General features: G+C 42.7%; 1 protein-coding gene and 1 long non-coding RNA gene across 4 annotated transcripts in view; both read right to left on the minus strand.

The window, feature by feature from the left end:
- Nucleotides 1–1,698, minus strand: part of CPD (carboxypeptidase D) — an 82,968-nt gene extending 81,270 nt beyond the window's left edge. For all 3 annotated transcript variants that reach the window (XR_015243945.1, XM_086686391.1, XM_086686392.1), the window contains exon 1: nucleotides 892–1,698. Coding sequence is in view for 2 of the 3 variants with exons in the window: in XM_086686391.1 (XP_086542517.1) it covers nucleotides 892–1,628 (737 nt within the window). In the remaining variant the exon portion in view is untranslated. The remainder of the gene's footprint in view (nucleotides 1–891) is intronic.
- Nucleotides 1,699–18,534: 16,836 nt separating this feature from the next.
- On the minus strand, nucleotides 18,535–22,492 carry LOC147574152 (uncharacterized). The gene is made up of 2 exons (XR_015243710.1): nucleotides 21,589–22,492; nucleotides 18,535–18,841 (listed from the first exon to the last, which is right to left on the minus strand). It is a non-coding gene; the product is annotated as an uncharacterized LOC147574152 (long non-coding RNA).
- Between the last annotated feature and the right edge of the window lie 3,480 nt (nucleotides 22,493–25,972).

A 25,972-nucleotide genomic window follows, 5' to 3' on the forward strand; every position in this document is an offset into this window, starting at 1 on the left:
ATGCTTTTAATTTTTTACATCCCACATAGTGCTTAATAACACGTATGGTATGTATTAAATGTGACAATTAGCCATTCAGCCCTGGCCCACTAATAGTGTGCGAAGGGCATCAGAAACCTTCCAGAGAGTCTAAAATGAAGCAGCTCACAGATGAAGATACCAGCTCTGTGCAAGTTCTCCAGCCATAGCCATATGCTCCCTAGCTGAGTCAGAGGTAAAGACTGGAAGAGGACCAGTTTCTGTCAAATAACCAAGAAGACCCAGGGAGTGTCACTTATCATTATTGGGCTACAGTCTCCCTCTATAGCTGTTAAAAGCACTGACAAAGAGTCAAAGAATCTAAGTCCCAGCTACACTTCCCACCATAGAAATTACTTAACCAATCTGACCCTCAATTTCCTCTATATGCAAAACAGGGATTTTAATGATGTCTATTGCATGAGGTTGTGGCCAACATAAAGTAAGATCATGCAGCCCAGGGAAAGAGCTTACTTAGCAGGGTGCCCACAGCAGTAACAGCAATAGCGACAGCTTATCTCTAAAATGAGTGAGCTGACCTAAGTTACCCTTAAGTTCTCTTCTATTGCTCATATTCTATGGTCTTGTGACAACACGGACCAGAATGTCAGAAAGGAGTCTCTCTTCCAGCCAAAGAGCTCTTTGCGTTGAGCAAATGACAGCCTCTAGACAGCGCTTCTTGGACTATTAGCGGGATAAGAGGCTAAGCGGCCTGGGCCCTGTCCAGGTTACGGCGTGTCGCTCTCCACCTTCACTACCCCGGTCCCTTAGGCCTGCAAGCACTGTTTGAGTGTCTACTGAGTGCCCGCCCCAGCCCCTGCCCGTGGAGGCCCACGTGGATGGGGTTGGGAGGAGAAGGTTCACGACACTCACTTGTTCCTGCGGATCCAGTCCATGAGGGCGCGCACCTCCGGCACTTCATCCAGGGCAGGGGGCTCGCCGGTGCTGAACTGGTCGGGAAAGCTGCGGTTGAGGTCACGACCGCGACTGTTGTCGCGACCGCTGGCCCCGGGAGGGCCACTGTCGCTGAGGCCGCAGTCGCCCTCGTGGGCGCGCTCAAAGCCGTCGGGGTTGAGGCTGGGCAGCACGTACACGTCGGTGGTGTTGAGCAGGCGGACGATGCGCGGGTCTCCGCGGCGGTAGCCAGCCGCCAGCTCGCGGGCTAGGTAGATCAGCACCTGGCGCGACACGGTCTCGTCGCCGTGCATATTGCCCACCAGCTTCACCTGCGGCCGGCCCGGCAGGAGCGGCCCCGCCGCGTCGGGCCCCGCTTCGCCGTCAGGAGGCGGCGGCCCCAGGCCGGCGGTGAGGCGCAGCACCCACAGAGGCCGGCCCTCCACCGAGTTGCCGATGCTGAAGAGCCGCGCCAGGCCCGGGGGCCCCGCGGCCGCCGCCTCCCTCAGCGCCGAGCCCAGCTCCTCTTCGTGGTAGTAGCGGTCGAACTGGCCCTCGTCCGCCTCGGCGCCCGCGCTGGTCGTCGTTGTCGTCGCCTCCGCCTTCTTGATGTGCGCTGCCCGGGCCGGGTTCCGCAGCAGCAGCAGGAGCAGGCACAGCAGAAGCGGGAGGCGCCCCGGCCGCCAGGGCGGCCGCGCGTCCCAGCCGCTCGCCATCTTCCAGCAGCGCCGCTAACCCCGGCTCCGCTCCCGCAGCTCCGGGCTCCGGGAGGCGGGGGCCCGCCGGATCCCCTCCGCGCCTAGCAACCCCCTCCCGCCCTCCGGCCGCAGCCAATCGTGGACGGGCCTTCTGTGGCGTCACGCAGCGGGCGGGGTTTTCCTTAAAGCCCCAGATCCCCCTCTGGGCTTGCCTTCCTCTCGTCCCGGACGAGTTTGGTCGCTCTCTTCCTTCGCTAAGATTCCTCTCGCTCGCTTTCCCTCCTCCGCGTTTCCTCTATTCGTCCGATCTCTCCTTTATGGCTTACCCCTTAAATTCTCACCCGCTTTTCTCTGAGTACCCTTATTAGTTCCTTTCCCATCTTTGTTGCAGCTATCTCCCGCTGCGCTTTAACGCTTAGAACCGAGAATCGAAAGAATCAAAAGGTTCCAAAGAATCAAAGGACTCAAAAAAAAAAAAAAAAAAATCAAAAGGTTCGAAAGAATCAACCTTGTAAGAGCCGAAGGACGCCTTAGCTCTTTCCACCCTGCACACTTTCCACCGGAGCCGCCCTGCCTTGGCTTGAGCCCGGTGCCCTGTAAGCTGTTGAAGACAGTGGGACACTTGAAGCTCACCTCACAAAGCAGTCCGTTCCAGTTTTTAGTTTCTGTGTTGACAGGAGGTGTCTCCTTTATGTTTAATGGAAACCTGCTAGGTAGTAGGCTCTCTTTGTGTTAATGTGTAATAATGTATAATGTATATTTTGTCTTTTGGTGTCACTCCAGGCTATTTCGCTGCCACTAATTCTTGTGTGTGATGGTCTCAGCCCTCTGTAGGCAGATTTCATTTCATAGTTCACTTTCTCACCTCTCACACTTACTTATTCCTGAACAAGTTATTTGTTTAACCGTGGCCTTAGAATGACATTTTCAAAGCAGCAGGTATGACATTTCTGGAAATGCTTGGTGAGTATAATTCCTGAACTCCTTAAGGTTTTGTCAAAGCTGGCAAATATTACGGTTTTTATCGTTTAGAGAAAGGGCCTTTTAAACTGGTCTTTAAAATAAGCTTCAGGGGCGCCTGGGTGGCTCAGTCGGTTGAGCGTCCGACTTCAGTTCAGTTCACGATCTCACGGTTCCGTGAGTTTGAGCCCCGCGTTGGGCTCTGGGCTGATGGCTCAGAGCCTGGAGCCTGCTCCTGATTCTGTGTCTCCCTCTCTCTCTGCCCCTCCCCCATTCATGCTCTGTCTCTCTCTGTCTCAAAAATAAATAAACATTAAAAAAAATTTTTTTTAAATAAGCTTCAGTCACTTTAGCTTGAAGAAACATAAAACCTCACAATTCTTTTATCAAGTGTGAAATTCTACTCATCTTACAACATAATTGCAATAAGTGTTGTATTTCCTTCTTTCAGAGCCAGGCATTTCAAGGCCCTTTCTTTTTTTTTTTTTTTTTTTTTTTTTTTTTAATTTTTTTTTTTTCAACGTTTATTTATTTTTGGGACAGAGAGAGACAGAGCATGAACGGGGGAGGGGCAGAGAGAGAGGGAGACACAGAATCGGAAACAGGCTCCAGGCTCCGAGCCATCAGCCCAGAGCCTGACGCGGGGCTCGAACTCACGGACCGCGAGATCGTGACCTGGCTGAAGTCGGACGCTTAACCGACTGCGCCACCCAGGCACCCCTCAAGGCCCTTTCTTGAACTATGATTGAACACTAATATGACTAGTGAAGAATTAATTCATTCCTTTGTCAAATATTTATTGAGTAACTACTGTATGGCAGAGCTAGGTGTTGGTAAGATAGAGATCGGATACAGTTGGTGATAGTGCTACAATAGAGATATTCAGGTGAGGGAAATCTCATTCAACCTGAGGAGGAGAAAAGGAGGAGAGAAACTGGAAGGGAGAGGAGGAATTCTGGGCAGCAGGAGGAGCAAGCCCAGAAAGCTGCAAGGCTTGAGAGCAAATACTGCATGTTCTGAGGACTGCATGCAGATCAAGATTACTGATCTGAAGGCACTCACAGGTGTGGAGGTGACCTGACAGGATGCAGGCCAGAGAAGCAGGACCAGAACCCGAATAGCCTCACAAGCTAGGCTCTGGGGAGCATTTAATCCAAAAGACCATGGTGAGCCACTGATGGATTTTAAACTAGATGGATTTTAATTTGGAAAAATCGCCTTCACAGTAACACAGAGAATGGAGTGGGAGGCCTAAGACTCTGAGACCGAGAAATCTGTAAGAAAGATATAATCCAAGAAGACGTGATGAAGCTCTTAACCTTTCAAAGGCAGTGCCAGTGGAGGTGGAGAGAAGGAAATGGATTTGAAAGACCTTCAGGAGAGAAAGTATACAGGATCTGGGGACAGAGAGAGAGGATTGTAGGCTGACTCCAAGTTACAGCCTAAGCAACCTGGCAGGTGTTCGCCGAGATACAGGACAGGAGAAAGTGCAGGCTTAGGTGAAGATGATGAGTTTAGCACAGTCGCTGTGACCGGTCCTGTGAATGCCTCTTTCTCCTCCACGCCCCATTTGGTTTAGTCCACATCATGCACAGCAGCTGCGACTCATCAGGAACGTAAGCCCCAACTCTGTACAAAGACCACTTCCCCCTGGGGAGTGCTTAATCATTACACTATGCACTTTTACAATAATCCAAATCAAAGAAGCCCCAGGGGACATGTTAACCTCTAATCAAATATTTCCTTTTCTACTATTTTCACTCTCCTTTGAAACCTCTTCCTGCCACCTCACTCTGGTAGCCTCACCCAGTGTGGCAGACTTGAAATGTAAATAAACAAGCCTGAGTGCAAGACAATGTGATGTAACTTGAGTCAGCGCCCTTCCAGGAATCCCCAGGCCTCTTTCAGGTCTGGAGCCTCTATTCTAATCAGGTACCCTATGCCAGAAGTTAGAAGTGAAACTCAAAGCTCCTAACCCTGGTCACTGCTCACTGGAGAGGAAACCTCCAGCTAGATACCTCCAGCTGTCCCAGAGAAGTCTTGAACCTTGTGACAGGTGTCCCTTTCCTCCTCCCCGACAAGGAGAGTCTTGGCCTCACAAATGAGGAAACTGAGGAAAAGCTTGAAGGTGAAAAGGCTTCCTGTTCACAGAAGCAGAGCAGTAATGACCTGGATTTTTAAAAACAAGGCAGAGCTATTGGATAGCCTTGTTGACTTTAGTAACTACTTTCTTGAAAAGACTTAAAAGTAACTGAAGCACAGCATAGACCATGAATTTGTAAATGTCACATTATTTGGCACAAACATCCATATACATACAAATTCAGCTTGATAAATATTTATGGAACACCCATTCTAGTGAAAGGTCTGCTTTGCTGGGTGCAGGAGGACTGGAAGCTGAATAAGAGATTCTCCTCCCCCTGGAGGTCAGAGTCTAGTGAGGGAGATAGAGCATAGCCAGGACAGGATATGTCCACAGGGCCAGAGCTAAAGGCACTGTGCTTAGCCCTTTTCATTTGTTGACACATTTAATCCTCACAGCCATCCTGAGGTAGGTACTATCATCATTCCCATTTCAAAGATAAAAAGACTGAGGCACAAGGTCTTACAGCTGGCAAGCCACAGATCCAGGACTCAAACCCAGGGAGTCTGGCCTCAGAGTCTCTCTGTTTAATCTCTATAATAAAACTGCTTTTATGTAGTGAACTAAAAATACAAAACAAAACAAAACAAACAAACAAACAAACAAAAAAACCCTGCTATTGGAACACAGGAAAAGACAACTAATTGTGATGAATCAGAGAAATTTTCACCGATACCATCAGATCATGAGCTTTGGCATCAGAACCAAGTTCAAATCCTAAGTCAACCATTTTCTAGCTGTTTTAACTTAGGGAAATTTATTTCATTTTTCTAATAATTAAATGAGATAATACATGTATAATATTTATGTCATATTTGCATATTATAAGCTTTCAGAAATCATTATTTTTGTTTATTTTTTTAATAATAAGAAGAATTCTCAAATAGGAAAAAAAAGTGGAGAAAAGGTCACTCCAGGCAAAACGACCAGCAAGGGTAGAGGGATAGAGGCAGGTGGTGAATGGTGGGAGGAGGACTACGATGACAACAATTTCACAAGCTAGTGAGAGTGACCAGGTAGATGGCCTTGCTATTATCTAAGACAAGAAAGGCAGAAGAAAATCTCCTTGAGATGAGGACTAAATTGGATTGACCATTGTTTAGCAATGCACAGGTTCCTCGTGATGTTTATAAGAGCAGTCATGGCGCAATGGTTCAGGGAAAACCAGAATGGAGTGGCATCAAGAAAGACTAGAAGATGATGAGGTAGAGCTGGTGAAGTAATTCTTTTGAGGAGTCCTGTTATAAAAGAAAGTAGAAAATTGGGACTAAGCTGGAAGGGGGCACAAGGCCAACAGAGTTTTTTGGGTTTGGGGTTTTTTTTTTGTTTGTTTTTAAGATGGGAGAAATCATAGTTTGTTTGTGTACTGATGGGAATGATCTCGTAAAAAGGGAAGATTTGATGATGCGTTAGAGAAGGTGGAGAATTGCTGGAGCCATGGGATCCAATCCACCAGTGGAAGGGCTGGCCTTAAGTAGGAGCACAGACACTTCATCCATAGACACGAATAGAAAGGCAGAATATATGGGCATAGGTACAATTAAGTGGGTAGGCAAGGTGTTGAGAGCTGGTGGATCTTCTCTGATTGCTTCTATTTTCTAATGAAGTGGGAAATAAGACCATTAGCCAAGAGTAAGGATGTTATAGTAGGTGTCAGAAGTTTGAGAAAAGAGAGAAAAGTATGAAATAATCCTCTCAAAGAGTGGGAGAGAGAAATGGAGAGTAATAATAGTTTTCAGTCATTGACACTTAATAGGAACTGGCTGTTTTTAAACACATCCTCTAGACCTGAAAGCTAATGGGACATGGAACAGAAGGGTTTGTTTGTTTGTTTGTTTGGTTGGTTGGTTGGTTGGTTGGTTGGTTGGTTGGTTTTTTGATAAGGAGATTGTCTGGGAGCCTGAAAGGTATAATTAGAGTCCAAAGAATTGGGTTCTGAAAAGCCAGCTTGAGGGGATGTGAGATTCCTGAGAAGATAAACAGAGATGAGGGCAAGACTGGATCACAGTTAAATTCTCCATTTCATTTGAATTTTGCTCCATGCCCAGGTTAACTCACCCAAACAAGTGACCACTTGCTCTTCGTCATCTCTGCAAAAGAAAGTCAAATCCAAGAAACTTGCAGTCCAAGAACCACTAGTAAGAGATCAAGTCATCTCATTCTGACCAAAAGCAACCATCTGAAAGCAAATTGGGGATTTGAAAGATACCATGTCAATCACAGTTTGCATAATAATACCTCCTTACATGTGATTTCTCACGTACATATGTTATCTTGCTCACAACTCTGAGGGGTACCAAGGTTGCCTACAAAGATTCTAGCTTTAAGCTGTCACTAACCAGCTCAGACAAGTCACACAGCTAGACACAGGGCAGAGCTGGGAACTCCAGCCCTACCTGCAAAATCTTTCCAGAGCTCCTGCCGCCACACCCCGGGACTCATTGCACTTAACTCACTCTGAGCTGTTATGTGTGTGCTGTGTGTACATCTAACTTATAATGAGAAAGATTGAAAGAAATAAGCAACCAAGCCTAAAACAGAAGTAGAAATGTACGTTGGTGAAAACTCTTTAAAGAATATGGAAATAAGCTTAAGGTGTTAGTGATCAATAACAAAGAAATGAATGCTTTATTCAGGTCCAGACACATGGTTAGTGCCTATGGGAGAAGAAACTGAAGAATTAACTGAGGCCCACGGAGACACATTCATTTAAAGAAGAATTAGAGAAACCGACAAAAAGTTGTCTATAGGTGACAGGGATGATAAAGACATGAAGCAATATCCAATTAGAATTTTCACAAATTTGCTGACATGTTCTAAGTAGCAAAACACAAGAATGGCTTAATTTCTGAAGAGCAATTTTTAAAAATGGAATGAAGTCTCAAGGTGGGTGAATCAAAGGAATTTTCAAGAGATTTGACCACATCAGTTCTTGCAGGTGCTGTTGGTTCCCTGCCCAGATTCTCTGTACCAAGCCAGCATACCCCTTCCCTAGCTGCTGTTACACCTGCACCCTTTTCTGGAAGATTTCCCTTAGCTGACAGGAGATGCTTTGCCCAGAAATCCCTGCCAAGTTACACACACTGCCTGTATGCACGCCCCCTCCTCGCTCTGCTCTCCCACTAGACTCGTCCTACTGTTTCACAGATGCAGGGTGCCTTGTCTCTGGATGGGAGAAACTTTGGAGCAATTTATGCTCCAGAGCGCTCTGTGGAATCAGGCTGAGGTAAGAGTTCTTTCATCTCTACTTAGCTTCTTCCCCATCATGCTTCCTTTAATCCCTTGTAGGTTTCTCCTGAGGGCACTTCCTCAATAAATCATTCATCCAAGAACCCCTGTCTCAGACTGCACTTCTAGAAAACCTGCCTTAAGCCAGCCGGATCGGATGTAACTCCACAGTATGTCTCTCTATGGATTAGATAGAACACATTTTGCTTTATGTTTTTGTTGTTGTTTGCTGTTTGTTTTTGTTTTCATAAAGTTTGCTGTTGCTTCCTTGGGGTCTGTATCTTTCCAGGCCAAAGAGAAATGAAAGATGTTTATTGAAATCTCTTCTAAAATTTGCCCTTGGTTAGGTAAGCCTCTTCTTAAAATTTTAGTTAGGCCTGTTTCTAGGGCAGAGATAAGCTGTTGTCTAATCACGAGGCTATGACAGTGATTTTGATCTGTATTGCAAAAAATTCACTATCAGCCAGCACCAAATGGACAGCAGTTCTAGTCTCATGAGGCAGAGAGGGAGGGAAGCAAGTATCAAATACTTTCAGTTACACATATCAGAAAACCTGACTCATTCTAACTTGAATAATAAATGGAATTTATTGGCTCGGATAACTGAGAAGTCCAAAGGAGAAGTTTGGAGTCAGTCATTGCTTTTTACCCTGTGACTAAACAGTCGCCATGCACCTGCCTTCTACAGTGTTCACTTTATTCTAAGTTTGACTCCACTTGTGGTCCCAAGAGAGCTCCCTGAAGCTCCCCAAACCACACGCTTTCTCATTCATACTCAGCAAGAAACAGAGGATGCCCTTGTCCTATTAATATTGCTGAGTTTCACTTAGATTGGCTCAGCTTAGGTCACATGCCTACCCGTGAACCAATCACTACAGGGAAGATGGCGTATAATGATTGGCTTAGTTTAGGATATGAACGCCAGGGATGGAATCTGATCCCCAAGAATTGCATGGATCTTCACCGGGAAATCAGGGCCTATGGCAAAAGGTAAGTGGAGAATGGGAGTTGGGAAGACAACCAATCTATACCCACCTGCTTCACCAGACTAGCAGCAGAATATTTTATTCACTCTACATTTATGACATGTATCTGTGTGCCCTGTTCTGGCAGAGGGGTGGGGTGGGGGGCCATGTTACTGTGCATGAGAGGAAAGGAAGAAGGAAGAGAAAGTGCTGCAATGAAGTGAAATAAGCAACATGGTGAAATAAGTAAGAAATAGGTGAATAAGTAACTATGTATGCACACGGTGATGATAACTAATACCTACCTGGGCCTTAGAGCTTCCAGTATGCTTATCATAGTTTGTTTGCTAATCCTCACAATTTCAAGAGGGACATTTGTCCTTATTTCTGGCTGCCCTGTATCTGAACCTCCTCCCTTATTTTAGGGAATCCTCCACCTTATGAGTCTTAGTGGGAGGCAGGACCTTCTCTCACTACACAGGGTGAAAATGCCAGGATGTGGGCACACACCCTAGGTTTGGCCAAGCAGGTGAACCCATGACCAGCTTTGAATTGTGACACAAGGAGGCGGAGACTATGGGAAACTCATTTTGGTTGTACTGGAGCAAGGGTGGCAGCAACCTGTAGTTTCCATGCAGCAGAGCAAACAGGTCCCCCTCCCCCCCCCCACCACTCTGAGCGCCAGCAGTAGTGGCCGCGGTGACGGTGGCATGTGGTGATGGTAGCAGCAATTCCCTAAATTTGACTGTTTGCTTTGGGGTATTGTTCCCTGCTGGGTATAATCTCTGGTTTTCCAACCCTCCTAGCAATTCCGTGGACCAACCAATATCCTTTAAATAAATTCACCTTCAACCAGAATTAGTTTTGTGGCTGCAGCTTATTGAAATACAACCTTTTGGGGTCAGGTGTTTTTTTTTTTTTTATCAAAAAAAATTTTTTTAATGCTTATTTATTTTTGAGAGCGACAGAGACAGAATGCGAGTGGGTTAGGGGCAGAGACAGAGGGAGACACAGAATCCGAAGCAGGCTCCAGGCTCTGAGCTGTCAGCACAGAGCCCGATGTGGGGCTTGAACTCACAAACTGTGAGATCATGCCCTGGACTGAAGTCGGACGCTCAACTACTGAGCCACCCAGGCACCCCTGGGGTCAGTTTTATCATCCTCATTTTTCAGGTGAGAATATACAGGCTCTGAAAAAGTAAGTAACCAGTGCTGAGGATCACACTATCTTCCAGCTAGTTTTTTCAGTACATGCCTCATTCGTAGGTAATGGAGAAACTGGGAAAGGCCCCTTCAGTTCCCAAACAGTCCTACCCTCTCCCCGTGTGTCTAGGGCCTAAAATGTACCTTTAGAGATGGGTTCCTCGAAATCTGAAAGGCTTTTCACAGGCATGCATGGCAGGGATCTTGTGACCTTAGCTGAGACCAGGGATGGGGCAGGAAAGGTGGGGATTCTTACCTTAGAGAGGATTGTCTAACAGCTGCTTGAGAGCGGGGCCCATGAGAATGGGATATGGGTGGGTGGCACAGGAGAAGGAGAGAAATACTAAAAAAAGAATAAGGTTGCCATGTGACTGGAGCTAAAAACAGACTTTGTCCCCACATTTCTTTATATATATATATATATATATATATATATATATATATATATATATATATATATGTTTATTTCTGAGAGAGAGAGAGAGAGTCACAGAGGAGGTGACAGAGGATCCAAACTCTGTGCTGACAGCAGAGAGCCCCATGTGGAGCTTGATCTCACAAACCATAAGATCATGACCCGAGCCAAAGTTGGACGCTTAACTGACTGAGCCACCCAGGCGTCCCTGCCCCTGCATTTCTATGGAGGATCTTTGGCTTGTCTGCTTAGTCTGCCTGGGTAAAGCCTGGAGATGTCTTGGGGCACCTGGGTGGCTCAGTCAGTTAAGCGTCCAACTTCAGCTCAGGTCATGATCTCACAGTCTGTGAGTTCAAGCCCTGTGTAGGGCTCTGTGCTGACAGCTCAGAGCCTGGAGCCTGCTTTGGATTCTGTCTCTCTCTCTCTCTCTGCCCCTCTCCCATTCGTGCTCTGTCTCTCTCTGTCTCAAAAATAAATAAACATTAAAAAAAAAAAAAAAGAATGGCGATGTCAGCAGGGGAAGCCCCAGGGAAGACAGGATTATTTGATACTGATGGCTCTCAACCCTGGACACCTTTTAAAATCACCCAGGGAGGGGTGCCTAGGCGACTCAGTGGGTTGAGCGTCTGACTTCAGCTCAGGTCATGATCTCACAGCTCGTGAGTTGGAGCCCCGCGTCAGGCTCTGTGCTAACAGCTCAGAGCCTGGAGCCTGCTTTGGAGTCTGTGTTTCCCTCTCTCTCTGTCCTTTTCCCACTCATGCTCTGTCTCTCTCCCTGTCAAAAATAAACATTTAAAAAAAAAGAAATATTTTAAAATACTACCACCCTGCATCCCCTGAGAGGGGGGAGGGTAATAAAGGGTGGGTATGAGGGTGGAGGAGTCTCAGAGAGAAAAGGGCTCTTTTGGATTGGAGGAAGCTCTTAAGAAGTGAGACTTTTAGGGGCAACTGGGTGGTGCAGTTGGTTAAGCATCTGACTCTTGATCTTGGCTCAGGTCATGATCTCATGGTTCATCTCATGTGCTGACATCATGGAGCCTCCTTGAGATTCTCTCTCTTCCTCTCTCTCTGCCCCACTCACATGCTCATGGGTGCACATGCTCTGTCTCTCTCTCTCTCAAAATAAATAAATTAACTTAAAAAAATGAAGAAGTGAGACTTGAAGAGAGAGAATGTGCTCTGTAATAGTAAGGTAAGTTAACCATACCTTACTTTTCAAGGCTTTTATGGGAGTTGGATTTGGATTTCTTTTGGATGTGATTCTGTGCTGAGACAGGGCTAAATACAGCCTAGTTTCATTTGGGTTATACCCTATACCTATTTTACAAGTTTGCCCAAGGCTGGCCCTTGATTCTAGCCACAAATTCAAATGGGACCAAGTGCTCCCTTGCCCAGATGTGGTAAGGTATGCCTGAATCCAAAGATACCCTCCAAAAAAAGAGCAAGTAACTGAGACTGTGCACTCTTGCATAAAGCCTCAGAGCACAACTCACACCCCCTTACCAGAAAAGTATTCAGTTACCAGGGATGCTCTGGCAGCCAACAACTTCAGCCTCTAATTTTGATGAAAATACTTGCCGAGACTGAATTGGCACAAACAACGTGCATTCACACCCAGCCAGCTGGACTCCATCTCAAGAGTACATGATAAAGCTCCAGAAGGTGAAGAGATTGATGCTATTTATGGAAAAATCTGCAGTCATCTTTCTGTTATAGGTCTGGGTGGAAATGGTGCAAGAGAATATACAAGCTATAAGAAGAAAGCAGCTACTGAAATGGTGCAAGCGCACCCAGGAGCCAAAGCTCCCAGGAGACCCTGAGCGCCAAGGACACAGAACAAGGCAGTGGGTTTGCAAAAGGACCCTTGTGAGAAGCAACTGCTAGCTCATATGCTCACTAGAGAAAGGAAACACTTTTTGCAACACTCAAAGAAAGGAAAGAACAGACAATGAAGCCAGATAAAACGGTGAACCGATGCAATCAAAGATACGACGGAATGAGTGGAAATTATAGCAAATCTCTAGGGGCACCAGAGCAGATGTTCCCACCAGGTTCTTGAATGCTGCTTCCCAGCACCACCCCACTCCTCGCTCTAATCTTTGTCTCCTTCCCAGCACTTTATTCTGTTCTGCAGACATTCCATCCATTTGTTAGTTCATCCAACAGACCTTGACTAAACACGGTCTCCATGCCAGACCTAGTACAAGGCTTTGGACACAAAGAAGTGAAGAAAACACAGTTAAGATCAGATTAAGAAGACCCTCGGGCCTTAAGCACTGAAGAGATTATGGTGTCCCCTCCCTGAAAGAAAATTTAAAAAAAAAATTTTTTTCGGGGCGCCTAGGTGGCGCAGTCGGTTAAGCGTCCGACTTCAGCCAGGTCACGATCTCGCGGTCCGTGAGTTCGAGCCCCACGTCAGGCTCTGGGCTGATGGCTCAGAGCCTGGAGCCTGTTTCCGATTCTGTGTCTCCCTCTCTCTCTGCCCCTCCCCCTTTCATGCTCTGTCTCTCTCTGTCCCAAAAATAAATAAACGTTGAAAAAAAAAATTAAAAAAAAAATTTTTTTTTTTCAAAATGCCACAAACCTTACATATGTGCTAAAATTAAAATAGCTTCTTTCTAGATTCGAGGATTACAAAATTCTGATTCCATTAGTTAAAGGTGAACATTTCTCTTGCTTCCACTTTGGTGTTCTTGCTTTGCTGGTGTCTTAAGGGGTGGCCCAGTTATGGATATTTTCCCTGCCCTTCAAAAGCCCTTGGGAGGATGACCCTTGCTTTTCCGGCTACCATGACTGCTCTTCTCTTTCCCAATTTCTGGTAGTCATCATGGTTGTTAATGAGTGAAAGGAAGATGGGGTGGCAGCAAGGAAAGAACTAGCATTCTGGAAAAAGGACCAGCCTGCTTGCTGACAAAATCCCACAAAAAGCATTGGTCTCTTGTATGAAGGTACTGAAAGAGCTTTTTGGTAGTTGTGCTTCAAGGTGTGGAGAAGGTTTGGAGCACACTTAGTATAGTTTCCATCTTAGAGTGAACTAAGTCATGTTGTACTTTTACCACTAGCTAGAAATACAGAAATTGGGGGGTTATATGACCCCAGGCACAAAGATATGGCTTCAACAAATGTGCCTTCTTTACCATAGCCTTGAGCACTAGAATTATGGTCACTTCTCGAAGCTGAACTCAGGTACCAGTGGAGCCCAGAGACTAAAGCTTGGGGATAATGTTAAACCAGGCAGAACTTGGTGGATAGCAGGTCCAGAGAAAAGCAGTATAGGAATGGGTCAAGGCCATTAAAAAAATAAAGGCAAGATGAAGTAGCCAAAGGAGAATATAGGAAGAGGGACTGTGAACATGCTAGCAAGGGAGGGTAGGCTGTTAGGAGGCCTGGATGGGATTTTGGCTACTTGGCCCAACAGAATGTTGTTTAAGTGGAACCCCCACCTCCCAGTTTTTAAGTTAGCCTGAGAGATCATACAGGAACGTGCCCATGTATGCTTAGATAAACTCATAGCTGAGAAATGTACAAGTTAAGTGAGATTAGAAATGTCTGGGCTATATCTCTGATTTGTGGTTGTCAGTGAAGTGAAGAACAAGGACTCTAAAAGACTTTTGGATATCATGAGAATACAAACATTCTTAAAAATCAAGATGAATATACAGACGTGTATTGTTTTACCTGCCTCAAAGAGTATTCTACTTCTTTGGAAACTGCCCCTTCCCTATTCCAGACATAGTTATGGTGGGGTAATCCAATCATAGTTTCCCCATTCTCCTGCTACGAGGCTGGCACACAACCCAGGTCAGTCTCCACCATAAATATGGTGATTGGTTCAGGGACAGTGTGTACTCCAAGCTAGAATAATCAGGGTTTTTTTTTTTTTTTTTTTAATGTTTACTTTTGAGAGACAGAAAGACAGAGCACGAGCGAGGGAGGGGCAGAGAGAGAGAGGGAGTCACAGAATCTGAAGCAGGCTCCAGGCTCTGAGCTGTCAGCACAGAGCCTGATGCGGGGCTTGAACTCATGAACTGTGAGATGATGAGCCAAAGTCCGATGCTTAACCAACTGAGCCACCCAGGCACCCCAGGAGGGATCTTTTTGAAATGAAGAAATGTAAGAAGGGCATAGCCTCAGGATAAAAAACAGTTATTTCCCCAAAATGACATTTGGATATGTTCTGCCACATTATTCTTACTCTTTTTATTTCATTGCTGATTAATTTTTTAAAAATCTTCCCAGATCAGCACCGATTTGGAGACCAGAGTTTGGAACTAGTAGATACTACAAAGTAGGAATTGATGGCACCACCAGTGATAGAAATCCTGAGCTCACCAAACCATTATTCTCATCCAATATGACATTTCTAGTGTCCTGAGAGCATGCTTTCTTTCATATGGAAGAATCTTTTTTTTAATGTTTGAGTTTATTTTTGAGAGCACGCAGGCAGGGGAGGGACAGAGAGAGAGGGACAGAGAATCTGCTGTGCTGACAGCAGCGAGCCTGATATGGGGCTTCAGATCATGACCTGAGCCAAAGTCTGGACGCTCAACTGACTGAGCTACCCAGGTGCCCCTCACATGGAAGAATTTAATTAAAAAATGGCCCAGAGACAGCTACTGAAAGACAGACCAGAGAGGCCTCTTCACGAGAGGATGACAGTGAAGGCTGGGCAAACAGTATTTTCCTAACCCTGATACCAGTAGATAGCACATTCATGGTTCTCCTGCACCTATGCTCTAATTTGCGTGCTTTTAATGGGTCACCTGCTTAGCCAGCAAAAGCTTCTGCAGCTGCGGCTTCCCAGAAGCCAGGAAGTGAAGCAACCCAAAGTTGACGTAGCCAGAGAGGCTGAGTCTGCGTTGGTGGTGGCAAGGTGAGAAGAAAATATAGCAAGTGTGAAACCACAAGGAAATTCATAGTTGGTTCCAAGGTTCAGCCTTTGCAGCGGAGTCCCAGAAAATCCTGAGAGCCTGAATGCTGACTAAGCTTCATGCACCTGCCTAGGAAAGAGGTGAATGGACATGGCAAAGTGAGGTGGTCCAGGAATTCTCAATGTCTGCAGTCTACCCCCTTCATATTTTATTAAATTAGCATAATTAATGACATTTATGCTGATTTAATAAAATAGCATCACAAAATTCCTAAATGGCATAGCCAAAAGTATTTACATATTAAAAAAGACACAGTTGAAAGGAATCTGTGTCATGTGATTAATATGATACTCCCAGCATTTGTATACATATATATCAAATAAGACTTTATTTTTTAATGTCGATTTATTTATTTTGAGAGTGCAAGTGGGGGAAGGGCAGAGAGAGAGGAAGAGAGAGAGAATCCCAAGTAGGCTCTGCACTGACAGTGCAGAGCCCAACACAGGGTTCTAATTCAGAAACCATGAGATCATACCTGAGCCGAAGCCAGACGCTTAACCAACTGAGCCATCTGGGCACCTCTCAAATAAATAAGACTTAAAATATATTTTCTATGTTTTTTCCTTCTAGGTAAGTAGCTTGCAGCAGAAAAAGTCTATGCTAAAACACATATAGAAAAATAGTCACATGGGGCTCCTGGGTAGTTCAGTCAGTTAAGCATCTGACTCTTGATCTAAGCTCAGGTCTTGATCTCAGGGTCATGAAATAAATCCCAGTGTTGGGCTTCACGCTGGGCATGAAGCCTACTTAAAAAAAAATCACTTGGGGCGCCTGGGTGGCCTAGTCGGTTAAGCCTCTGACTTCGACTCAGGTCATGATCTTGTGGTTCACAAGTTTGAGCCCCATGTCAGGGTCTGTATTGACAGCTCAGAGCCCATAGCCTGCTTCAGATTCTGTGTCTCTTCCTCTCTCTGCCCCTCTCCCACTCACGCTCTCTTTCTCTCTCAAAAATAAATGAACATTAAAAAGAAAACTTTTTTTAAAAATCACGTACTGTTGGAAGAATCACAAATAAGGACTCATTTTTATGCGCTCCATTGGGGATTCCCTCTCACCATGCTCAAGCTCTCATACTCTATGCCAGTCTCTGCTCCTATGGAGAAGCCCTCCTCATCCTACTTGGGCTCTGACACTCTCATCAGATCACCTCCATGCGTGGACACCTTCCCCATCTGGCTCAGACTCTGACACCCTACCCTCAGCCACCACCACCACCACACCACATGGACACCCTTCTCACCCTGCACAGGCTCCAACTCCTTGAACTCAAGCAGCCCTCCAACTCCAGTACCCTGCACAGATTCTGAAACCCAACCTGTGTGGGCCTGCTCCCCTGCATGGATGCCCTCCTTGCTCCACTCAGGCTCTGACACCCTGTGACGGGACACACCACCACATGGATGTCCTCCTCACTTTCCATGCCAGCTCTTCTTCTTTGTTCAAACATGAAGGACCTATTTTGTAATTATCTGTATTGTTTTGCTTTATTTATATATTTACATAGATTTGACTTCATGATTAGTCCTGTATAATATTTTCCCCATTCCCTAGTTTTTTATGTCTTAATTGGCTGGATTTCATCATCACGTAGCTTTTTCAAAAAGTGGTCTCAAAAGAAGTTTGAGTGGGAGAGAGCCAAAGCATAAGAGACTCTTAAAAACTGAGAACAAACTGAGGGTTGATGGGGGGTGGGAAGGAGGGGAGGGTAGGTGATGGGCATTGAAGAGGGCATCTTTTGGGATGAGCACTGGGTGTTGTATGGAAACCAATTTGACAATAAATTTCACATATTAAAAAAAAAAACCAAAAAAACAAAAAAACCAAAAAGTGGTCCCATATGCCGTACCTTCGTTGAGCTTAAGCACATGTGAGACTATTTGTGGATTGCCTTCATACATAGGTAGAAATTTGGCTGGGTATAAAATTCTTGGGTCACACTCATTTTTTTTTTAAAACTCTAAACATTGGTCTATCATTTTCTGACATGGACCATTACTATAAATGAGTTTGAATCCAGCTTTACCTCTTCCTATTACAATTGACTTGTGTTTTTTGCCTAGATATGTGTAGGGTTATTCACTTGTTTATCAAGTTTAGTCATTTCATGTGACTATCATGTTTTTATGCCTCTGGCATTAATTTTTCTTATGACACAATGTATAATTTGAATTTGTAGATTCTGTTCTTCATTTCAGGAAATTATTTCTCTCTTTGAATATTTTTTATTCTGCATTTGCTCAGCTCTATACTTCAGGTACACCAAGTATATATGTATATGGTAGACTTCTGTTGCCTTTTTTCAATGTGTATCATTTCTATGACTGCAAAATTCTATATGGACATAAAATGTCTTAGTTTGAGCTGTTGTAGCAAAAATACAACATAGTCTGGGTGGCTTACAAACAGAAAATTATTTCTCTTAGTTCTGAAAGCTAGGAAGTCCAAGATCAAGGTGCCAGTAGATTCAGTGCTTGGTGAAAGTCCACTTCCTGGTTCATAGATGGCTGTCTTCTCACTGTGTCCTCACATGACAGAAGGGGCAAGAGAACTCTGTAGGGTTTCTTTTATAAAGACACTAATCCCATTCATGAGGGCTCCATCCTCATGACCTTATTACCTTCCAAAGGCCCCACCTCCTAATGTCATCACCTTGGAGGTTAGGATTTCAACATATGAATTTTGGGGAGACACAGACATCCAGTTTATAACATAAGCATAATTATTATTATAGGTATGATCCAAATATGGGAATGTTAATGTTATTTTTCAGTTCGGGTCTTAGATACTAAAAACTTTGTGGATAGTCTTTAGTGTGTGTGTATGTGCTTGTGTGCATGCATGGGAATGTGAGTACATTGTTTTCATATGAAACATTAAAAAGAACCAAATGTGTGCTACATGGCTGCTACTGTTTATAGTAATATTGAAGGGGAGAAAACAACACTTATTTGGGGACAGATATAACACAGGTCCAAGTTTTATAAGTATGTGAATGTGTAGTCTCTGATATAGTAGGCTGAGGTAAAAGATATCACAGCAGCTAATTTGTTTTCCAAGAACTACAGAGACCAGACAATAATTAGAACCAATTTTTATTTAATGTTTAAATGATGCTTAAAAATTGTACAAGGCAAGGACATAAGTACTTTATGCAGTTTATTTGATTTCCATTTGCACAGTAACTATGTAAAATTATTATTATTAAGCCATCATTTAATAATCCCCCATTTAATAATGGGGGGACTATCTTAGAAGGGTTAAATAAGTCTTCAGAGTTGCCTTACTAGTAAGTGGTAGAGTGGGTTTGGAAGCTGAGTTTCCCAGAGCGGTGTCTCCACATTAATCTGGATTCTGGATTCACTCCCTTTCTGCTACTGTAGAAAGTCCTGAAGGAGGAAGAGAGATGCATGTGCCTCTAAAGGGTACTCATATTTTAAGAAGTCAAATCTGTTGGTTCCCATGAATACATATTATCTTTACAGAAATATGTTGGAACTGTAAAACATATGGACTGGAAAGACATTTTTAGTTGCTGTCACCCACTCACTTTTTTTCAACTGCTCCTTTGATCCTCTCTCTTAAGGTCCCAAAAGGCACTCAAGTTCAACATGTTTAAAATTAAATTCATTGTTTTATGCTCCAATAACTTTTTCTTCCTCAGTTCAATCATTGACACCTTCCTCTCTTTGCTTTCTACATGCCATCAGTCACCAAAGCTTATTGCTCTGTCTTCTCATCACTTCGTTTTCTTGAATCTGTCCCTTTCCATTCAAAATGTCACCACTCTTATTCAACCTTTTTTATTACCGCTGACGTGGAATGTCGCACACCAGAGGTGCCTGACAGGTCTCCTGGCCTACCATCTTTTTGCCTCTCTCTTCCTTTATCTCTTACGTAGGTTCAGACTTCTCTTTCTAAGCAGTGGTTTTCAAATTCTTTTGAAAGCACACTCTCCCAATAAAAATGCTTGAGCATGAATTTCCAGTATATTTCTTTATTTCTAAGCAATGTATACATATGACTAAACATATATGAACACTGTAAAATGGGCATAAGAATATAAATTAAAGGGGCGCTTAGGTGGCTCAGTCAGTTAAGTGTTCGACTTGATCTCAGCTCAGGTCATGATCTCATGGATCGAGCCCCAAGTCTGCATCCCAAGTCTATATTGTCAGTGCAGAGCCTGCCTGGGATTCTCTCTCCCTCTCTCTCTGCCCCTCCCCCCCAACTCGTACACACACACACACACACACACCACACACACTCTCTATCTCTCTCTCTCAAAATAAATAAGCTTAAAAAAATAATGTAAATTAAAAGGGAATAGAGAGGAAATGAATATTTTTACCTAAATTTGTATTTGATTTTTCAGAGTTCAAAAACATTTTTGTTCTCTATACACCTGAATAAATTTCACTGTTTTTTAAAACTTTATTTATTTATTTTTGAGAGAGAGTGCAGGAGGGGCAGAGAGAGAGAGAATCCCAAGCAGGCTCCACACTGTCAGTATAGAGCCTAATGTGGGGCTCAAACTCACAAACAGTGAGACCATGACCTGAGCCGAAACCAAGAGTCAGATGATTAACCGACTGAGCCACCCAGGTGCCCCAGATTTCACTGTTTTTGTTTTAATGTTGGTTTAATAATTTGTGACTCAGAGATTCACAAATATATTTCTAAGTTCAGTTTATTTTGGAAATAGGTTTTATTAATTGTCATAGCTGAAAATGATACAAAGTAATATAGTATTAAAATGTACTAAAACTACATTACTAAATCCTAATATTCATTTCCATCCACCAATTATGTGAAGTTTTATTGAAATTCAGCCAATACATTTACTGATGGCAAAGAGTTATTCTTGCAAGCCAATTGAAAGGTATTGTAAACCTATGTCTGGAATATTAATAGATTCGAGGGCTGTGTTTCCAATTTTTTTTAAGCATGAAGATACAAATGTTTTAGGTAATGTTACAGCTTTGTCAATTTCAGGAATAAAATAACAACAGATTTCCAAGCATCCATTTTCAAAATGGTCTCAGTAAAAAGAGTTTCTTTGCAAAAGCATTTATTTATTTTCACCTTCACTATTAAACACCTTTTTTTTTTTAAAGATACTGTTTAAATGTATTTATAATTTTAATATCTACTGTGTAGCACAGTATTGAAGGTCACTTGGCATAAGAGAAAAGGTCAGAAATTTTGGAATCCTAGTCTTTTTGTAAGAGAAAAAAATGTGTAATTCATCTCTAAGTTGGCAATTCTTTTAAGGTCTCTACTCCCAAAATGACCTATGAACCTGTCTGATACAATTGATTTTTATGGTCTCTCCCTATTTCATTACACAATATTATAAAGATTCTACTACTTAGGGCCACAGTATGTAGAGCATGCGACTCTTGATCTCAGAGTCATGAGTTTGAGCCCTGCCTTGGGCATAGAACTTACTAAAAACAAAAACAAATAAACAAAAATCAAACAAAACAAAACAAAAACACCCCCCCACACACACACAAGATTCTACTACTTAAAAGTCTTGGGGGTGTTTGGGTTTTGTTTTTATAAAAATGGTCCTAACAATGATACCCTACAGCGCACAAATTCGTCTCAGGAGACTTCACTTAAACCATTTAAGACACTTAACTCACATACAGACAAGTGTGCCTACCACTATCAATCCACATATTAGATATCAGAAAGGTTTCATTTTTTTAAAGAAATATAAATAGAAGTTATATATATTTTTTTCTGTACTCCAGGGCATCCCCAGGGATGAGCACACATACCCCCCTCTGATCCTTCACTTTCCTGCCAAGAAACCAACATCAGCAACTCACTGTTTGTCCTGAGCCAGTTTTTCTGCTGGGCACAGTCTGACTTCAGCATCTTAGTTACCAGATACAATTTTCCTGCCTTGTGTCCTCATTCCTTCGTGCTTAGGTTTGAGTCCCAGACTTAAAAAATTTAATAAAATAAAATAAAAGTAAGTGCTACAGAGTTTATTCCTGGCCTAGTGTTGTTCTGATAAACATATTTATTTAGTCATCACAACTCTATGAAATAACATTACTATCCCTGTTTTACAGAATATGAAACTTAGGGATTACATAACTTCTCCAGAGTTAATACTTACCTAGTGATGGAGGTGAGTGGGTTTGAGTCTAGGCAGTTGAACTCCAGAGGCTATGCATATAACACCTGATTCTTCTGCCCTCTTTCGTGCCATGGCCATGTGCCATGGCTAACTGTGGAAGGGGCAGAGAGACATTTCTAAGCCAGACAGCTTTCAACCCATAGCATGGCCAAGACTAGAAGTCCAATACGAAATTCAATAGGAGGCCATGCTGCTTCTGAGTAGATCAGATACTCTAGTTCAACAACATTGGCCCTGGCTGGGAGCTGAAATACAAAAGACTAGGAGCCAGAGATGGTTCAAAAGCTAGAGTGAAAAACAGGGGCTGTTGCTGACTCCAAGGAAAAGAGTCTGGTAGCCAAGAAATGGACTGACACAGGAATATGAACAATAGCAACCAGTTATTAAGACACTGTCTTAACCACTTTATGTTCCTTGTCCATCTAACTCCCACGATGACCCTGTAAAAGAGATACTATTATGCCTTCATTTCCTAGACAAAGAAAATGAGACTCAAAAAACTCAAGTAATTTTCCTAAGCTGCATAACTAAATTAAGTGGCTCAGCCAGGATTTAAACCTGGCTATGTCTGAATTATATATGCCAAAGAGTGACTTATTGTGGAGGAGTTCGCCACCACCAGCCTCTCCATAATCTCCATTATATGCCCAAAGCCACCCCAAGTAAATATACATCTAAGGAAAACCAATTGTTAACACTGTAAATGCAGTTTCAACACAAGACCTCCTTCCAACCAGATTGCTGCACCTTGAACTTCCCCAGTCTTATTCCAAAGGTGAGCTGTGAACAGGGGAGCTCTATACCCACTCACCACTGGGAAACGTCTACAGGTAAGAGAGACAAGAGGAGAAGTGAACTTGTACCCTCCTTTCTCCAACTTTGGATTGAGAGCAAGTGACACAAAGAATCGGGAACTGGTTGTGGTGCCTGGTGCCTGACGGTAGTGGTGGCAGAAACATCCATTTGCAGGGGCTACACTTTTAGCAGTGGGGCAATGTCCAGGGCCTCTGGGGAACATTGTCCAATCTCTGTCATTCGATGGCTCAGCAGTCATAGTCATAATATCTTCCTGGACTGATTTATGGTAATATTTAGGCTGTGGTTCTGGTTACTGCTGGGACACCCCTTGTTTTGACGATTTTCAGAGCCTACTTCTCCATCATTCCCAGCAATATCGCCTTAGTAAATTTTCTTTTGTGCTTAATCACTTAGAGTTAATTTCTGTTGCTTGCAACCAAGAACACTGACTGAACAATGATTAAATTTGCATTTTCATTGCCACTATCACATTGCACCTTATTTCCAAAAGTTTTAAAAAAAGAACTAGTGGCTCAAAAGTAGTTCATTAAAATATTAATACAGTCCACACATAATGGTAAAAGACTGAAAATTTTCCTTAAAAACAGGAATAAGCCAAGGATGTCTGCTTTTACTATTTCTGTTCAACATTGTACAGATGTTCCATTTGGGACAATCAGACAGGAAAAAATAAATGAAAGGCATTCAGATAGGAAAGGAAAAAGTAAAACTATATTTTCAGGTGATGGAATCTGATCTTATATACAGAAAATCCCAAGGACTCCACTAATAACTGTTAGGACTAATAAACAAGTTCAGCAAGGTTGGAGGACACATGATCAGCATGCAGAAATCACCTGTCTTTTGGCACCCCTGGATGGCTCAGTCCATTAAGTGTCCAACTCTTGATTCCAGCTCAGGTCATGATCCCTGGGTTGAACATAGAGCCTACTCAAGATTCTCTCTCTCCCCCTCTGCCCCTCTCTCCTGCCTGCGTGCACACTCAAAATAAATAAAATAAAAAACAATCAACTGTATTTCTATAAAGTAGCAATGAACAATCTGAAAGTGAAATTAGGAAAACAACTCCATTTACAATGGCATCAAAAAAATTAAAACTCTTAGGAATCAATTTAACAAAAGAAGTGTAAGTCTTGTACTCCAAAAACTACAAGACATCTTTGAAAGAAATGAAAGAATATCTAAAAAACTGGAAAGACATCCCATGCTCATGAGTTAAAATTGTTAAGATGACAATACTCCAAATTGCTACACAGATTCAGTGAAATTCCTATCAAAATACCAGTGTTCTCTCCTGCAGAAATCGATAAGTTGATCTTAATGTTTCATGGAAATTCAAGGGACTTGGAATAGCTAAAAAAAATAATCTTGAAAAAGAAGAACAAAGTTGGAGGACTCATACTTCCTAATTTCAAAACCTAGTAAAAAGCTATCATCATCAAAACAGTGTGGTAATTGCATAAGAATGGACATATATAAATCAATGGAATGGAATTGAATGGCCAGAAATAAATCTTCTCGTTTTTGGTCAGTTGGTTTCTGGCAAGGGTGCCAACACCATTCGGGGAAGAAAAAATAGTTTTTTCAACAAATGCTGCCCACACAACAAGATGTCCATATACAAATGAATGAATTTAAATTCCTATCTCACACTGTATGTAAAAAATTAACTCAAAATGGATCATAAACCTAAATATAGGAGCTAAAACTGTAAAATTCTTAGAAGAAAACATAGCAGTACATCTTTGTAATTTTGGATTGGGCAATGTTGTCTTACATATGACACCAGAAGCTTATACTTGACATGACAGAGAAAAAAGTAGGTAAATTACACTTCTTCAAAATTAAAACTTTTGGGGGGGCCTAGCAGCCTCAGTTGTTGGAGCATGTGACTCTTGATCTCTTAAGTTCGAGCCCTACATTGGGTGTAGAGATTACTTAAAAATAAAATCTTTTTAAAAGAATTTAAAACTTTTGTGCTTCAAAGGACACTACCAGGGAAATAGAAGGACAGCCCACAGAATGGGAGAAACTATGTGCAAATCATGTATCTGATAAGGAATTTGTATTTAGAACATATAAAGAATCTTAGAACTCAACAATAAAAAGAAAAACAACTCAGTTGAAAATGGGCAAGATTTAAGCAGATGTTTTTCCAAAGACAATGTACCAAAAGCACATGAAAACATGTCCAACATTGTTCAGTAGGGAAATGCAAATAAAGACCACGATGAGATTGCTAAAGGGAATGGAGTTTCTTTTGAGGATGATGAAAGTGTTCTAAAACTGATTGGATGATGTTTGCACAACTGTGAATGTATCAAAATCACTTTATTGTAAACTTTTTAAAATAGATTTGATTTTGGGGGCACCTGGATGGCTCAGTCAGGTAAGCATCCAACTCTTGATTTCAGCTCAAGTCATGATCTCACGGTTCATGAGGTCCAGTCCCGTATCAGGCTCTGTGCTGACAGCACGGAGCCTGCTTGGGATTCTCTCTCTCCCTCTCTCCCTGCCCCACCCTCTGCCTCTCTCTCTCTCTCAAAATAAATAAACATTAAAAAAATAATAAATGGGTGAATTGTATGGAGGTAGATCATATCTCAATAAAGCTGTTAACCAAATATCCACAATGAGATGCCACTTCACGCCCACTAGGATGGCTAAAATAGAAATGACAGACAATAACAAATGATGATGAATACACAGAAAAATTACAATCCTTGTACATTGCTGATCGTAAAATGGCACAGCGACTTTAGAAGCTTCTCAGAACGTTAAACATAAAATTACTATAAGACCCAGCAATTTGTCTCATAGGTATATACCGAAGAGAAATAAAAACACATGTCCACACAAAAACTTTTACATGAATGTCCATAGCAGTATTATTCGTGATAGCTAAAAAAAAGTGGAAACAATCTAATTGTCCACAAACTGATGAAGGGATAAGCAAAATGTGTCATATCCATATAATGGAATAATATTTGGCCATAGAAGGGGATGGGGAAAAATGATACATGTTACAGCATGGATGCATCTTGAAAACATCATGCCAAGTGAAAGAAGTCACACAAAAGACCACATATTGTGTGATTATGTTTATTGCAAATGTCCAGAATAAGCAAATCCATAGAGACAGAAAGTAGATCAATGGTTTTCAGGGGCTGGAGGGAAAGGGGAAATAGGGAGTGATTAATAATGGGTAGAGGGTTTCCTTTTGGGGTGACAAAAATGTCCTAAAATTTGATAATAGTGATGGTCGCACAACTCCATGAATATTCTGAAAACCACTGAGTTACACACTTTCAAAGGGCAAATTTTATGTGAATTATATCTTAACCTGTTATTAAAGTTTGTTTTTTTTTAATTGTTTTTTTTATTTTTTTAATGTTTATTTATTTTTGAAGGAGAGAGAGACGGAATGTGAATGGGGGAGGGGCAGAGAGAGAGGGAGACACAGAACCCGAAGCAGGCTCCAGGCTCTGAGCTGTCAGCACAGAGCCTGACACGGGGCTCGAACCCACAAACCATGAGATCACGA

Source organism: Puma concolor, chromosome E1 (assembly GCF_028749965.1).
Source record: "Puma concolor isolate L17-30 chromosome E1, mPumCon1.1.hap2, whole genome shotgun sequence".
Lineage (NCBI taxonomy): Eukaryota > Metazoa > Chordata > Mammalia > Carnivora > Felidae > Puma > Puma concolor.